Source organism: Ostrea edulis, chromosome 1, assembly GCF_947568905.1.
Source record: "Ostrea edulis chromosome 1, xbOstEdul1.1, whole genome shotgun sequence".
NCBI lineage: Eukaryota > Metazoa > Mollusca > Bivalvia > Ostreida > Ostreidae > Ostrea > Ostrea edulis.
The window spans coordinates 75131515-75148303 of NC_079164.1; the positions used below are offsets into that span (position 1 = coordinate 75131515).

At 37.2% G+C, this 16789-nt stretch overlaps 1 protein-coding gene across 1 annotated transcript; it reads left to right on the forward strand.

Annotated features, from left to right (window-relative positions):
• The first annotated feature begins 214 nt into the window (after positions 1–214).
• On the forward strand, positions 215–8996 carry LOC125674291 (uncharacterized). Its single transcript, XM_048911457.2, has 3 exons — positions 215–652; positions 4997–5375; positions 6569–8996. Exons 1-3 carry the CDS (start codon positions 497–499, stop codon positions 8089–8091), a joined length of 2058 nt encoding a protein of 685 aa, XP_048767414.1. The 5' UTR covers positions 215–496; the 3' UTR covers positions 8092–8996.
• The last annotated feature ends 7793 nt before the right edge of the window (positions 8997–16789 follow it).

Here is a 16789-nt window from a genome sequence, read left to right on the forward strand (position 1 = left end):
TGGCTAGGTCTAGGTCAAAGTCAAATATATAAGGTCTCCCCTCACACGTAATGGTCAACTTGTCAGACAACAAGTTTTACGACAACGCGCATTCAGACGACCCATTGGAGCGCGTGCAGACTAAATGGCATGACTGTGAAGTCGCGAGCTTCGGACAACCTTAGTGCCGCCTGCATTGCATGCCGGGGACAAAATTGGAATATTGTGTCCCGTTAATAGCAGAATTAGCACGTTTGGTGCATATGGACATAAGAAATCTGTGAGACGATGAAACACGTATTATGAACACGATTTTGATTTTTAATGCTCCATTTGTGACCGTAAGCATAACACTTTTCTGTAAGTCTACGAGGAAAAAATAAGAGTTGCTGATTTCGATATGGTGTTGTCCTCTCTTTTTGAAAAGTACTCTGAACTATAAAATTCACAAACTTTTAAATGGCTCAACCCCCTATTGTGTTTGGAGCTCTCTAGTGATTTACATTATACATTCACCATGTACTCTCTTTGGATTCTTTCATTACTTTGCATCGGGGAGGTTTCGGGACACGGAAAACTGTGGGAGCCCCCTAGCCGCTCCTCCATGTGGCGCCAGGGATTCCATACCCCAATGAATGCCAATGATAATGAATTGAACTGTGGCGGGTATGAGGTAAGGTATTGTGGAGAGAGAGAGTACAGATGAATAGCGCTTTTTTTTCTGTAGGACTATGTTTAAACTGTTTGAATCTTCTATCTAAAAATCTTACTATACTGGTATTAAATAACTCAAACGAAGAAAATAATTAATTCTAGTGTAATGTAGAGTCTGTGATAAAATACCTGTATATATCATTACCACCTTATAAATTACATAAAAATGCTAAATCGTGAATGCTTTAATTAATTATCAATTTTTATTTGGAAGACTCATGATATGGCAAACGTTCTGTAAACAGGTTTTCTTTCCAATTTTTATACTGATAATAAAATCTGAAACATATATGTATGCGGGGAAAAAAAAGAAGACTAAATACACTGTACACAGATTGTGATTTCTACGTACGCACATAAACGGGGAGGGGGGATCTGTTACATTTTGCCCAGTGCATTGTGAAAACTCACTAACCTATTGCACATTATTCGAGTAAAACTTCTAAACTTGGTACATTATTAAAGTTTCAATAAGACTGACGTTCTGACGCTGATGCGGTTGATCGGACTTATTCGGACGAATACAACTGCCGGGTAATTTGACATGCGAGATGTTTCTCTTATGATGAGAAATAAACAGGTGTGACTCGTTTTTTGAATTTTTTTGTTTTTAATATTTTCAGTACCTAAATATATATCAGCTTGATGCCATATCATCAAACATAGGTTTTGATAACCTTTCTGTATCCTTTGATAAACTTTTAAGCACTTCTTGAGTACATGTATCTCGGCCAAAACTCAGGTGGTACTCTACACCCAATCTAATTTGGCCAAAGGTACATGTAGATTATTACCCGCAGAGTGAATATTTCATTTTTGTTGTATTACGTGTATGTCACGATATTCATCTCTAAAGAAAACATATCCTTTACCGTCAACACCGTCCCTTGTTCTTTCCCAAAGGAATTTTTCATTTCCTGTAAGATTTCAAAATCCTGTTGAAAATCTGAATTATTTTTACTATATGATATTTGATTTCCCATAGGAAGTTATTTTTCAATAAGATTTTGGGATTTATTTTCCCATGATTTTTTTCAAATGTAGTTTTTCTCATCTTTTAGGTGAGGGTTCACCACGACAAGGGTGGTTTTTAAGTATGTTGGTATACTGGACGGTGCCGGTGTCACCCTATTGCTCCTGCTCCAACACCCTTTCCCCAATTCTTTCTTCTTTCGTTGTGAGATCCCGTGGGGGTCCGAGTTATAATAAGTCTTCAGTACCCCTTGCTTGTCGTAAGAGGCGACTAAATGGGGGCAGTCCTTCGGATGAGACCGCAATAACCGAAGTCCCTTGTCACAACAGGTGTGGCACGATAAAGATTCCTCCCTGCTCAATAGCCAAAAGCGCCGAGTTTAGGCCTAAATTTTGCACCCCTTCACCGGCAGTAGTGAGTTTTCATATTCATTAGTGAAATATTCTTGAGAGGGACGTTAAAAATTATTCAATCAATCAATCGTTGTGAGAGCCCCTAAACGCTAGGAAAACGTCAGATATTTCGGACTGGAGAGCCCCCAGCATTTATATCGCATTTAAGAATTTGTATACTTACAAGTACGTGCATCACCTGCACCAGAAGTATTGAGAGCTAACAACAAATCATGTGACTGAAGTGTGTACATTCAGAATAAAACGATGTTCCGACTCTCCTATCCATGAGAAATAATGGGTGTTTATTTACTGCATAAGATTTGAAAGATTTGTCCGCGAATATATTCATATAAAATTCTAAAAGTTCTGCTCTGGATCGAGCTCCGGATGAAAAAAGCACATTCATTTCGAACATCTGTGGTTTCTACCACGACACTAATACAAATCAATTCAACCGTTTGTTTACATCATGGTTTTAAAATTAAGATGTGTGCAGATCGAGAAAATTCGAAAATCGCTTAGGTTGCTGTGACGCACAATTATTCCTATTTCACATTAACGCAAATTAGTAGATCAGAATTTTACCAGACTTTCACCGGTCTTGGTGACGTTTCCACATGAGTGAAAAATTCTTGAGAGAGACGTTAAACAAGATACAATCAATCAATCAATAAATCATATGTGATTATAATATACATATATGTATGACACCGGTCGCGATTTTAGAATATGAGCATATCATTCAATCATACGATATTGTATTTTGATTATACGTGGAAAGGATTTCTAGTTTTAAATTTGTAAAGCTTCTGTTCGATGTAGAAATTCTCATTCCTACACTCAATAAAAATTTCCGTCTTATAAACTTGAGCTAAAATGCAATTATTCAAAGTAAAATAATCCTAGTATCGTAATTTAAGATTAAATCACTTGAAAATGTCCTAAGGATTAGCTATACGAGGGAGAGACCTCGCGTGCATGTGGGACCCCTATGATACAGTAAACCTAGTTTGATGAATTCCGCCCTCCGTCACAGACACTGTACATAGAAATATGATAGAATGTATGCAATGACCACATTAAAGAATTAAACAGGTGTTGAGGAGATTTCCTGCCAGCGCGAGCATTTTTATGACCAAACGGTCAGTGGAGTTTTTCGTCTTCACAGAATTGTTTGACTATATGTCAAACTCTGTACTCTCTAGTGCCACTGTGTGATCTCTGCTTGTAACCCAAAACAGAGACTAACAAAGAATATCAGTTATCGCCACAAACCACCAAAACCGCTAATTGTTAAAGCCAACACATAAATCACTGTGTGCTTCAGTTTGATTACCACGACATGGAGGATTTCAACTCCATCTGAACTCATAATCTATGAATGTTTCATGAAGTTGTATCTGAACTCATAATCTATGAATGTTTCATGAAGTTGTATCTGAACTCATAATCTATGAATGTTTCATGAAGTTGTCATATGAAAAACCAATCGTGCAGAGGAAGAGTGAATATTTTTACTAAGTTACTATTACTTTCCTAAGATGTGTTATAGTGACATCGAAAAATTCCATATTTTATCTGCAAACTGATATCAACTCACCAAGTTGGGCCCCCGCAGGATTACTTATATTTTTGGCATACTGTAAAATGATTAATTCTGACTTTTACGATGCAATGACTTCTTTTTACTACATAAGTTCTGTAAATAATTACCAAAAACCAATTACCTATCAGAGACACAAATGACAATTCCCCTTGAGCAAAGTGTGGCATGTCACAAGATTTAAAATGACAGGGGGTGTTTATTTAGACCTCGGATATTCAATGTATAACGGATATTTCATAAGATGTTATTTCTGTGTCTCCTTATGGTTTGCATACGTGGGAGAACTTTTCCAGACAATTTCATCAACCAGCGGTCTTCAAAATATTTTACATTTTGTTTAAATGAACACTTCGGAGCTTATGCACTTATGTCACTGTGTAAATATAAGGGACCATCAACTATTTTGCTTTTACAGGATTTGTACAATGTACATAGTATTCTGTAATCAAATACTGAAGAAATAGAGACTTGAAAAAACACAAAACAACATTGCTAAGAAAGATGTAAAACTAATTTTAATTACCTGGTAGATGGATTTATCTTTTTAAATATCAAAATCAAACATATCTCGAAGGCAAAATAAATTAATTGCATAAAAAATTAAATGTACTGAATATCTTTAAAATGCAGGCAATGTGTGTGAAAAATTTTTTTTCGCACATTAACAATATATATGTAAAATTAACAAGATTTACTGACAAAATTTTAAAAGTAAAAATAAAACCTCCCAAAATAATAGAAAATAAATTTCAAAGCAAACCTTTAACACCCCAATATGATATATCTGCGTCCTTCATTGATGAATTGGGTGCTCTAAGCGTCACCTACGCTGACCCGATCCGAATTTCCGATGAGTGGGTCCAATACTACCTCTAACTGACGTTGTGACTGGATGTGTTTTAACGCTGATTTACTGTATATGGCAAACTTCTTTTAAAAAGCCACAATATGGTGGTCTCCAAACTGATGTGAAATGAGGTCTTTTCTTCCAATCCCTGATTTTTTCTCTCCAGAAAGCATATTCTTACACACTTCTGATAATGTGTATCAGTTGTGTGACCCAGTTTCCCCCTGTAGTGAAACTAAAATTTATATTTTCCTATGTTCTTCACAACATGGTTTCATCAAAACAGTTTACAGGTACACGTCGTGTGCTGGGTAATACACATGTAGTTTGGAAACGTTCCTCGTTTTTTTCTCGCAATTTGTCCAAATCTAGACGTGTTTCTATAACATCCTCAACAATAACACATACTTTACTTTAAGGTAATTAAGCCTATGTAATTATATGAAAAAGATGCTTACGAACATGCCTTATGTTACTTTTAGAATCAATGGATTCATCAAGGAGGACGTTGCGGAGTTTGTGGAGACCCATATCAAGAAAATCCCAGATCAAACGAGGCCGGCGGCAGGTACGTGACAGGGGTCATCACTAGGAGTTACAAGGCTGGTGACGTCATAGAACTAGCAGCAGACCTCACGGCCAACCATGTTGGATTTTTCGAGTACCGTGTGTGTCCTATTCGTGATTTAAACATTCCAGCTACACAGGAGTGTTTTGACAAATACCCTGTGTTGATTACGGAGTCAATGGATGGCCGTTACCATGTAAACGCGACAGAAAATGGCGTGATTCACATGCAGGGACGCCTCCCTCCAAATCTGGCATGTGAGCATTGTGTGCTTCAGTGGCGTTATAATACAGGTATTTCTTACTTTTCATTATTGATAGCTTATCTTATATTAGGATCAACCCATTCATCGCATCTAAAGGTGGAATTTATGTATCTTTAAATTATACATAAACAGTGTCCATATTATGTTTGAATAATTCTGAGCTTTCTGATTGGCTGAGATCTAAGAAACGATATAGTTTGCCAATACAACCTACCACTGCCTCAAATGCTGTCTGACGTGTTTCATGCCGATTGTTAGGCCGTTCTTGGTACACTGATTTTGACTACGGATAACTTGCGTTTACCTGATCAAGATATAGGGCTCACGGCGGGTGTGACCGGTCGACAGGGGATGCTTACTCCTCCTCGGCACCTGATCCCACCTCTGGTATATCCAAGGGTCCGTGTTTGCCCAAAACTCTATTTTATATTGCTTATAGGAGTTATGAGATAGATCACTGTTCGTTATCTTCGTCTTTCATCCAACAAACTAGAAAAAAAAAAACCCGGTATGTTCACCTCCAAGTGCCTTCAATGTGAATACATGTATAGCTGTTACATTTAATTTTTCCACCATCGGACAAAAAAGAAATTGCAGTTTCCGAATTGATGCGATTAGTTGTTTTTTCTATCATTATTTTTGCCGTCCAGTGAGCATTTGCGTCTTTAATGACTTACGACGAAGTCTTGCACTCTAGCTGTAAACAAAATATGGCTGACTAGGTATCGTTTCGTAGGCTATTTTTAGCCGGTTTAAATTTTTTAAATTATTCAGTCATATAATGAAACAAGTATCCACATTTTCATGGTCAGTACGGTGATTTAGCTGCATCCGAAGTGCATTAAACAAAATCGCTGAATATATATCTTCTCAGATAGATAAAGCATCGTATTAACTAAGAGATGTCAATATCAGTACCATATTTACCCCTAAATTAACCAATATTTCAACACCATAAGACAGCTTGTTCGAGTTAGGTCCTTTTCTTTTCAATCTTACCTGAAAACTGGTTAATTCAATTTCATTGTTAATATACATGTAATGGTTGGAATTGAGATATCAATGTTTCTTATGTTATAAACATGTAATCGTTGGAATTGCGATATCAAAGTTTCAGATGTCATAAACATGTAATTGTTGGAATTGAGATATCAATGTTTCTTATGACATAAACATGTAATCGTTGGAATTAAGATATCTGTTTCTGATGTCAATATACAGGTAATCGTTGGAATTGCGACATCAACGACAAGTGTGGTCATGGTACAGGTCCACAAGAAGAATTTTACGGCTGCGCGGATATCTCGATCATGGAGAATCCGGACTTATCAAAGCACTACACTGAGAGACCTAAGCATCACTTTGAACCACTAGAATATCAACTTAGATATACATTGGAATATTTTCGATCAATTTCAAGAGATGACTTTAATTATTACCCTACAGAAAAGAAATCGGATTCCACTGATATTTATCAGACGTCTATCGTCACACATGCGTTTCCGGAAGTGACCACAGAGTTTCCGGTTAGATTTACAGAATCTAAAGTTTCGGCATTAACTGATGTTTCTGTGCCTGTTGAAATTCAGCCAGTGACTGTGAAATCTGCCATTCAGTCTTTATTGGCTGCTGAGAGTGCAAATTTGAATTATAAAAAGTCATCAAACATAGATCTCGATGCATTAGACATCAAAACAACAAAGCACAATGGGCAAAAAGTTGCCATTCTAGAGAAGATGTCCGACATGTTGTGGTCGATGATGAAATCACTCCTTGTACAATCAAACAAACGAAATGGACAAAACATGGCATCTGTAAAATGGGATCCCTTGAAGTCTTTAGGAAAATCACCGATTCCAAACACTAGCAGAAGGAACCGCTATCAATTTGAACTTAAATCAAAATGGCCGCCTACTCATCCTATGATTGTGAAAGCAGATTACGGCATTGATGACATCATAGAAGGTAATCCAATAACGCTCAGTGAAATTTCTCCCGAGGAATATATGGAAAGTCCAGTGATGTTAAATAACAATTTCAGATCGCCTTTTCAGAGAAGATTAAGCGAATTGGATAAATACCGAAAACATACGCAAAACCTTGATGCAAGGCTGTTGGAACTGAAGCATAAAAGAGACAAAATTACCACAACAGAAGAAATGGCAACATTAAAGACCTTGGTATGCTCAGGTGCAGAGAGTTTTATGTATGTAAACGGCATCAACACATGGTGCACACGGAATTGCAAGGCAGGGAATTGTCCGCGACATATGTGCAGATGTGTAAACAAAAGAGTCAAGCCCACTACTAGTTCAGTGTTCACAACGACTACCAGCACAACAACACCACAACCTTACGATGCGACAAAACCTCCAACACTACCGATATTATCAGAATTCACCCGACAAAAAACTTTGAAAGAAAAAATTTCGAAACAACCTACCAACGTAAATTTCTTGTCCAAAAAAGTATACATGGACCTTTACAAGCAAAATCCAGAGATATTTGGACAGAAAATAAAATATATTAATACCAAGAACAGAAGAAATCAGTCAAGAAATTCAAGACGCGGTGGTACCTCTTTTAGGACAATGCGCGCCAAAAAACCCGAAAGTCCCAAAAAATCTATCATTTGTCATGGTGCAGACCAATATGGACAACAGAGTGCTATCAAGGGCTGGTGTACCGAAAACTGCCGAAAAGGGTTCTGTCCCAAACGAGTATGTGTTTGTAAATATGGATAAACATCTCGAAAATAAAAAAAAGTGCTAAAACGAACAGTGACTTCTTGACATAAAGTAATTCACTACTGAAAAAGGTAGATCAGTACGCTTAGTTCATGCAGGGAATGGAGTAAAACATTTTCAGTAAGTTTCTTTGTATACGCTTAGTTTTCAGGGCAGTGATAAAGCCCACAAGGGGGCGGATATATTCCTTTGGGTTTATAGAAAATACGTTTTTATAACAGGATAGCATGCATGTCCGTCCGTATAGTTAAACATTTTCGTACTAAACATATGCTTTCAGCCTCACTTTCGCCACAAAAAAGTGTTTGATCTTACGCGTACCAAATCTCCCATTTGGTTGAAAGTTTACAGTACTGTATTAGAGGTAGTCCGTTCCACCCTAAAACGAAACCTTTCCTGAGGTTAGTTCGAAAGTACTTCATATTGATATACGGAATACTATGATTGTATTTTATCATTGTAATGTATATTCAACATTTGTTTGCACTGACACATTTGACCCAAACCCTATACCCTCGTTCACTTCATCACTTGGCAAAATCAAGTGCAGAATTTATTTTAAGGAATACGATAGGGGGAAAAGCCAGTAGAGAGAACAAGCGTTTTCTTGCTTTAGCAATATATTTTCGCGAGTCTCCCGTACTGGTGCGCCTGTTGTTCTTATGAGTCCATAATCAACAGAGTTGTGAAATTCACGATTTGATGCCATCAATTCCCTGAAGTTGTATTGTCGCAAAAAGATCCAAACTATACAGTACATGTCTCCAACAAACGCGTGTCATTTTTGACAATCTTACATTGATACGTACTGTGCTTTTTCTTGAACAATTGTTTGACCTTTTTATGAAGAATGGATTACATATGTAGATCTAATAAAAACGATGATTATCCAAGTTTCTAAATGATGTGTTATGTTGGCTGTATCATCCGTCTAGAAGCTTCAACTGTTACTTATTAGGTTTATTACTGACTGTCTACGATAATTAATATATTGGATTGATCAAGCCCATAGACGGCTAGGCGAAAGCTTCATCAACACGATATACAAATATATTTGTAGACGGTCAGTAACAAACTTAATAAGTTTTATTATGTGGAGAGTCATACTACAACGGAAGTAAAGAACACAAACCTTTTCGTACATGCCATTTTCTTATTCAGCAGACTCAATATAAAATGACATCAGAAATATTGATTGATTGTATGTTGTTTAACGTCGAGAATTTTTCACTCATACGGAGACGTTACCATTACCGGTGAAAGGCTGCAAAATTTAGGCCTATGCTCGGCGCTTACGGCTATTGAGCAGGGATGAATCTTTATCGTTATTGTTGGAGTGAAAACTTCTCGAAGGGACATAAAACACACAGAGAGAAACACACACAAAACACACATTTTGAGAAGTTGCCAGCTTGAGTTTTCACCAATCTTCACCTATAGATGTTTGGCGTTCAGGGCTGTAACAGTAACGGTTCTTTTTGAAATATGTCAACGGCTTCCGTTTAAATATGGTCATATCTGAAAGACCTGCGACTCTCACTTGTAAATGGCGAGCGTTTGGCCAAGGACAAGAGCTATCTATTTTTATATAAAATTTATGCGGCCATGGCATGAGCGGGGCTTGAACTCACGACCTCTTTGTGACGAAGCGAATACTCTAACCATTGAGCTACAATGACAGCGTGGTTCAATTATCCGATAGGTAACTACGAAACTATTATTCTGCAAAGGACGAAGCACCTCCTCTAGCCAAGTGTTCGAATGTCTTACTCCCGTCGGACACCTAGTCTGTGAAGAAGAGGATGGACATGCGAGTAACAGAACGGAACTACTATATATAGAAGTGAAGCTGAAATCGACATCCATCTTGATATAGGGGGGAAAAACCAACCCAAGTTAGTATTGCAATTTATTTCTTTAGTTTCCTCCCCGGAGTACTAATTCGGGATTTCTTTCCAATTGGCATTTCAATTCCATAAAAAATAAATGCATACCTATATCATCTAAAGCTTAAATATTTGTATTTTAAAAACATACAAGGGAGTCCTAATCAGGATGGCGCGATAGATGAGTCTCTTATTCCAATACATATGAATTTCCTTAGAGACGACTTAATTGAGCAGAGCAACCTGATATCCCCAGCTTAAACGATCACACGATGCAAGGGTATTTGCAAACTCGGAGATATACTGTACAGGAGGTAATGGCACACAGGTGACAGCGTGCCACTTCCCTTGATCGAGCGTGCAAATTTCAATCACTAATTGACCCTGTTGTTTCAATAAAAGTGAGTTTGGATGACCACGCTATGCCATTCTTTTAGAGTGATTGGTCACTGAGAACAAAAGTAAAACATGCTTTATTGAAATCTATGAGAAAGGTTAAGATAACGAACAGCGATCAATCTCATAACTCCTACAAGCAATACAAAATAGATAGTTGGGCAAACACGGACCCCTGGACACAACAGAGGTGGGATCAGGTGCCGAGGAGGAGTAAACATCCCCTGTCGACCGGTCACACCCACCGTGAGCCCTATATCCTGTTCAGGTAAACGGAGTTATCCGCAGTCAAAATCAGTGTGCCAAGAACGGCTTAACAATCGGTATGAAACACGTCAGACAGCATTTGACCCAATGTTAGGTTGTATTGACAAACTAGATCGTTATAACGACCATAGAATTTGCGAAATGCTGACTTCAATTGAAACTGTTGAAACCCCTGTTCCATCAACGTTTTTGTCAGTAGCTTACCTCGATTTAAAAACTGACTATACGCAGAACAAGCTCTTGCATATCGAATCAGTTGAGATATATAAACACCATATGCAGGTGATAATGGAATATTGCTACATAAATATGGGAAGTTGACGATGGAGAAGCTGAAATCATCCCGTTTGTCATACAGTTGAGTTGTCAGTTTGCTGTTAATGTCTACTTTCAATAAAATATCTAAGTATGAAGCAGAAGTGGACGACTTTGTGGTGTCCTTTATTTCGAGCTCACAGGGATATATCAAATCGACAGATGAATGAAAGTTCTTATTGTTAATAGACAAAACGTCATCGATATATCGAAATGTCGAATTGAAGGCCACAGCGAAAGATTTTTTCTTCTCACGTACAAGTTTTTAAATAAATTCTGCTTCATATGAATATAGAAACAGGTCAGCTAACAAAGGAACACAATTCGTGCCCATGGGAATTCCAACAGACTGTTGGAAGACCTGATCACCAAAGGTCACGGAGATATTGTCAATGAGAAACTCTAGCATATTTTTTATTTCAACTTCAGAGTACTTGTGCGTGGAATCAGAGTGGTGTTTAACAAAGTAAGTTTTTGAATGACTGATCACTAGATATGAATATTTCCGTTTTCCATTTTTGTTGAGGAAGCAACTGAGAAGCCTCGCCCAAACATTTTGCACTCCTGATCAAGTGAAGTGTCATGCTGTTATTGAGATGATAGTATTTCCAAACTGAGCCAGACAAAGAAACAAGGATGGCCATGCTAGCGTTTGGATAATGTTAATTATAGTGTTTTCAGCATATCTACAGAAAATACACATCAAGTAAATCCACACAGGTGTACGTAGTCCTTATATCAAATACTTTATCGGACAGTGTATGGAATGCCGATCCTTTGTGCGTAATAGATGCATGCTCTCCTATTGGATATATAAACTTTGCAATTCATTGATAAGTGTATTTGTGATTAGTCTGTCTTATAATGAAGGTATATAGGTCGTTTTATCATCGTACCTATTTGCTTTAAAGAACAACAACCGAAGACACACGACTCTGCACTCGTGTTCCATGTTACAGTACAATCACCCTATGATTTAACCGCAGTTAATAGCAGAACTTGTCGGAGTGGCAAATTGCACGATCATTTACATTATTTACGGAAAGAAAACACTGAGTCATATTTGATGAATATGAAGAACATTCACGAGATTTCATGTGCAATAGGTATTACGTATCGTGTTATAACAATAGAATTGGTCAGGTGCGATTTGGTTTTAACACTTCATCGAAACATTTTTTTAACATAGATTGGATCAAAAGTTATAATGAGCTACCAGATTCTAAAACGCATCACCCATAGAGCAATGCTTTCGGCTCCATAGCGGATTAAATGATATTGAAAATGCCTTAAATATTTACACAGCGTCTTTATTTTTTTAACAGACAGCATAAAAAGTGCATGGGTGCATAGTAAAAATAAATTTATAAGATTCTGCCAGGAACTGTGAAATTCAAGCCCTCTTGACGATTTCTTTGTATGTTCTACGTCCCATTCTAGAATTTTTTTTCGTTCACCAATAAGTGATGTGTATACATGCGTATGTATCAATATACACAGTAGAATCAACAATGTTTGTGGTAACTCAATGACTCATGAAAATTGGCCCCCATAAAAATCGATTACTCCCGATTAAAATCCACCTATGACGTCATCCTTTTGTTCGAACACTCCATTATTTTTCAGGAATGGAGTGTTCGGAAAGTAGGTCAACCTTTATACAAGTAGATATAAATGCATGCAACAAAAGAATGAAAAACGTAAGACATGATTAAAATGCACAAAGTTTAGTTTTTATTAATGTTTACATTACATTACAGTAGCTGCAAAGGTGGATTTTAAGTGGGTCAATGTACTTGTATCACTCCATTCCTTAAAAGCAACAGACCTCGGCCCCTTCGGGGCCTCGGTCCATTACTTTTAAGGAATGGAGCGATACTCGTACATTAACCCTTACGTATACTAGTACATGTATATTCTTTACATTATCAATACAAGCATTTGACATGCGCTTGTTCTTTAGAAATGTCGTACCCCGTGGATATCCAGGTTAGAATAGGTCCTCAATACCCCTTGCTTGTCGAAAGAGGCGACTAAATGGGGTGACTCTTTGGATAAGACCGGGAAAAACCGAGGCCCCGTCTCACAACAGGTGTGGCACGATAAAGATCCATCCCTGCTCAAAGGTCGTACGCGCCGAGCATACCTTCACCGGCAATAGTGACGTCTCCATAAGATTGATTGGTTGCTTTTACGTCCGTTCCTGAATTTTTCACTCATATCGAGAGGTACCACAAATGTAGACCCGGTCTCTGCTTAGCGCTCAGCGCCGTAATAGTGAGGGTTCTTTATCGTGCCAACGCATGCCGCGGCACAGAACCTCCGTTTTTAAGGTCATACCCGAACGACCCGTGATTCTCACTTCTAAATGCCGAGCGTTTGGCGAAGAAGCAACCATTACCTATTTTAACGTCTTAGTTTTGCCATATGAGTGAAACATTTTCGAGAGGGACGTTAAACAATATATACAACAACTGAATACGGTAAAGTCTTTGAATTTTGCAAATACCACTCCCAAATTTTCATATCAGTAGTTTGCCCCTTTAAATTGTTAAAATCACCGTCAATTATAAAAGTAAGCCTCTTCGTAAAACTCCTTAACTGTCATTTTGAGAAACGCACTAAAAACCTCAAATGCCTAAAACTTAAAAAAAAAAAGAAGGTAAAATGATATAAATGAAATAAAATAAACCAAAAAAATTAAGAAAGCCAAACAAAAATGTTCAATTTCCTTCTCTAGGTGTAATATCATAAGAATAATGTATTGATCAATCTTAAGGTATTTGAGATTGTAAGTATATCGGGTATTTGGTGCTTTCATTTAAAATGGCAGATCTTGTCAACATGCAGTTGATGCTGCTGAGGGAAAAAAATTAGTCGTGTAACATCTAAACGAAGAACAATATTAAAGTATGAGGAAGTACATGCAAGTAGCGTACATTTGATGTGAAATTTTAATTGATAGGTCCGAAATATTTCACACTAGTCTGAATTTCGCTGCTGTCATAAGCATAAACAGGTGAAATCGAGAGAACGATGACGTATATCTCTGTTATTCTAAGAACCCATGACTTGAAATTTGGCTTGCAAGTAGTTCAAACAATAATCTATAGAGAGATCGGCAAATTACGCATACCGCGCCTAGTTTTTTATTTTTTAGGTATTTGAAGTGAGTGGGTAGTTTTTTTTTTATTATCTTGGTCAGAGTTAGACCCCTTTCTATATTTATGGTATCACAGAGTTCTGGCCCAAAACGGGCTTAGCCCCTGTGAGGAAACACATTTGGACGGTGTTGTCGTAACGACTGACGGGACGGTTACAATTGATGGGCATTCTTAAAGTAACGCGACGCTTGATCAATGCCATTGTAGCGGAGACCTTCAGTAAAGTTACAGTATCTCGGTTTAGTCTTGTGGTATGCGTCCCTGTGGTCTCATTGCAGTCTTCTGTGCAGCTCTAAACCAGTTTCGTAAATGCTGCTACTTCATGAAACGATCATGACGAGGCGTCGTCACCCTCGGTCGGTCAGTTTGAGGACGGTCGTCATGCAGTTGTACCAGCCAGTGTATGGCGTTTGAAGAGAAGAGATATTGTGCCTTTGAGGACACCCAGTGCTCTTTTTACAGCATTTAAAAAAAAATGTTTCCAGCCAATATGCACAGCCCCATTGCATGCTTTGTTACATAGTCTAGGATATATTTTACGCAATATGAGAGACCACTATCTGACTATTCTTAATAGATACACGAAGAATAACAAACAGATCCGAGACGCATGAAATGAGGTTGCGTGCACGTGCTAATCGGGGTATGCATTGATGTATCGCAAACTCCAGCACGCATGAATTGCTAGAATTGTATATATCATGCTATTCAAATCTGATTGAAATTGAAAGTATTGATTTTTATATTAGGGTTGCGTTTCTTTTCTGTGTCAGTATACAAGAGGATTAAAACATTTTGTATAACAACTTAAACTGTAATGTACATATTCTCATTAAACATTTTGTATAGTAACTAAACTGTAACGTAATGTATTTTCTCATTAAACATTTTAATTTTCATACTAGAAATTGACCGTGGTTCACGTTGAAAATGGATTCCCTTTCCATTGGATGACAATACATGTCGATGCAACCCCAACCCTGACAAAATATTCAATGTTGAAATACTCTTGCACCTAGCATTGTGCCACTTTACAGCGGTCCTCGGTAATCCAGTTTGTCTCGGTGAACTTTACATCTTAAAAAAAAATAGCAGCACATCTGAAGGAATTACAGTTCTAATTAATTAAGCAAGTAATTAAGTACAGTCCTAATTAATTAAGCAAGTAATTCAGTGGAAATGGAGATCGACAGTCAGCTCTTCTACCCCATTATCTTATTTTGCAAACATAACTCTAACCTGGTCGAAAACAGAGCTCGCCATGGCTTTGTGTCACTAGGTAAATCCATTACACCCCGAATACCTATACAAAAGACCGATATTCAATACAAGAGAAGTGAAATGCATTTCCTCACTACCTAGGAAGTGAAAATCGAAAAATTGAATACTGCAAGTTACATGCTACTTTTGATGCAATTCTGTTTGAAACTGCACTACTAACAAACCCTACTTAGCATTTCGGCAATAATCAATAACCTTTATAGTCACGTAGAGCAGTGAAGATTTTAACAAGCGATAAATTTTGCAACTGTTAAATAACAACCCTGAAAGTCAATTTTTGATAAACTAAAGTAAAACGAGACATTTCGTAATTCATAAACTCTATCCAATAAGCAGAGGAAAGAAACACCGTCATTGGAACGCGTCTAATCTTCCCAAGCTCCTCCACATTTTGTGAGAAAATGTGGTGGACCACAAAATCTTGACTTGCGGAAAATAACCGCTTGGAGAACCACGTGAAAACCATGACAACGAAGAAATAAATAATGTACTTAAACTTAACCAAACAAAGTTTGCTTTACAACTGAAACTGAAACTGAATTGTTGGAAAATGTGTTTAAAAAGTTCTGTTTTACAGTTCCACTCTCACTTACAAGGTTTATATTTGATAGTACGTAAACAATCACTGTACATCTGTCGTATTAACGAAGGTGATTAACTGAAAACTGACTATGTCACTGTTTGAAAGTTTATTCTTATACAAAATTATTTAAACAAAAATTTAATTGAAGAAAAAAACACACTCGTCATTTAAACTAATACAGATGCGCAAGGATATCATCTGCACAAAATCGACTATGTTGCATCCGAGTTAGTCATCATCCAATGAAGACTCTCCATCCAGTCTACTCCACGTACATTGAACCATCTATTATAATGAAGTAAAAATAAATCTTTATATGCTTCAATATCGGTTATATTGAACTTTGGATAAGTGAATAATTCGGGTCGGTCCCCTGAATTTCAGTATATCCGGAGTAGACTGTATATACTTTGATCAATGAATCTACATGTATATATCGACCATATACAACCCAAAATATCGAATTCTATATGTAAACCCCCCACCCCCACCCCCTCAGTTTTCTCTTTTCATGAAGGGATTCTTTTACCTTGTGTTACACATGTTCCAGAAAATGACGATATATTTCTGCCTATAATAAATGTGACGATATATTTCTGCCTATAATAAGTGACGATATATTTCTGTATTTTCTGTTTACAATAAAAGTGACGATATATTTCTGTATTTTCTGCTTATATATATTTTTAGCATGTTTCGTAATATTGACTAAACAGAGAAAAATGTTACATGTACATTCACATCTAGACTTGGTCGGCTTAATTATTCTGACCCATGACGTGGACCCGTGCCAAAGCATTCAT

Excerpts from the sequence above, each read along its gene's own strand:
- LOC125674291 (XM_048911457.2), top strand. The coding sequence starts at position 497 with ATGTACTCTCTTTGGATTCTTTCATTACTTTGCATCGGGGAGGTTTCG. Across the intron at positions 653-4,996 it reads TGAACTGTGGCGGGTATGAG|AATCAATGGATTCATCAAGG; the intron begins GTAAGGTATTGT and ends TGTTACTTTTAG. Across the intron at positions 5,376-6,568 it reads TCAGTGGCGTTATAATACAG|GTAATCGTTGGAATTGCGAC; the intron begins GTATTTCTTACT and ends GTCAATATACAG.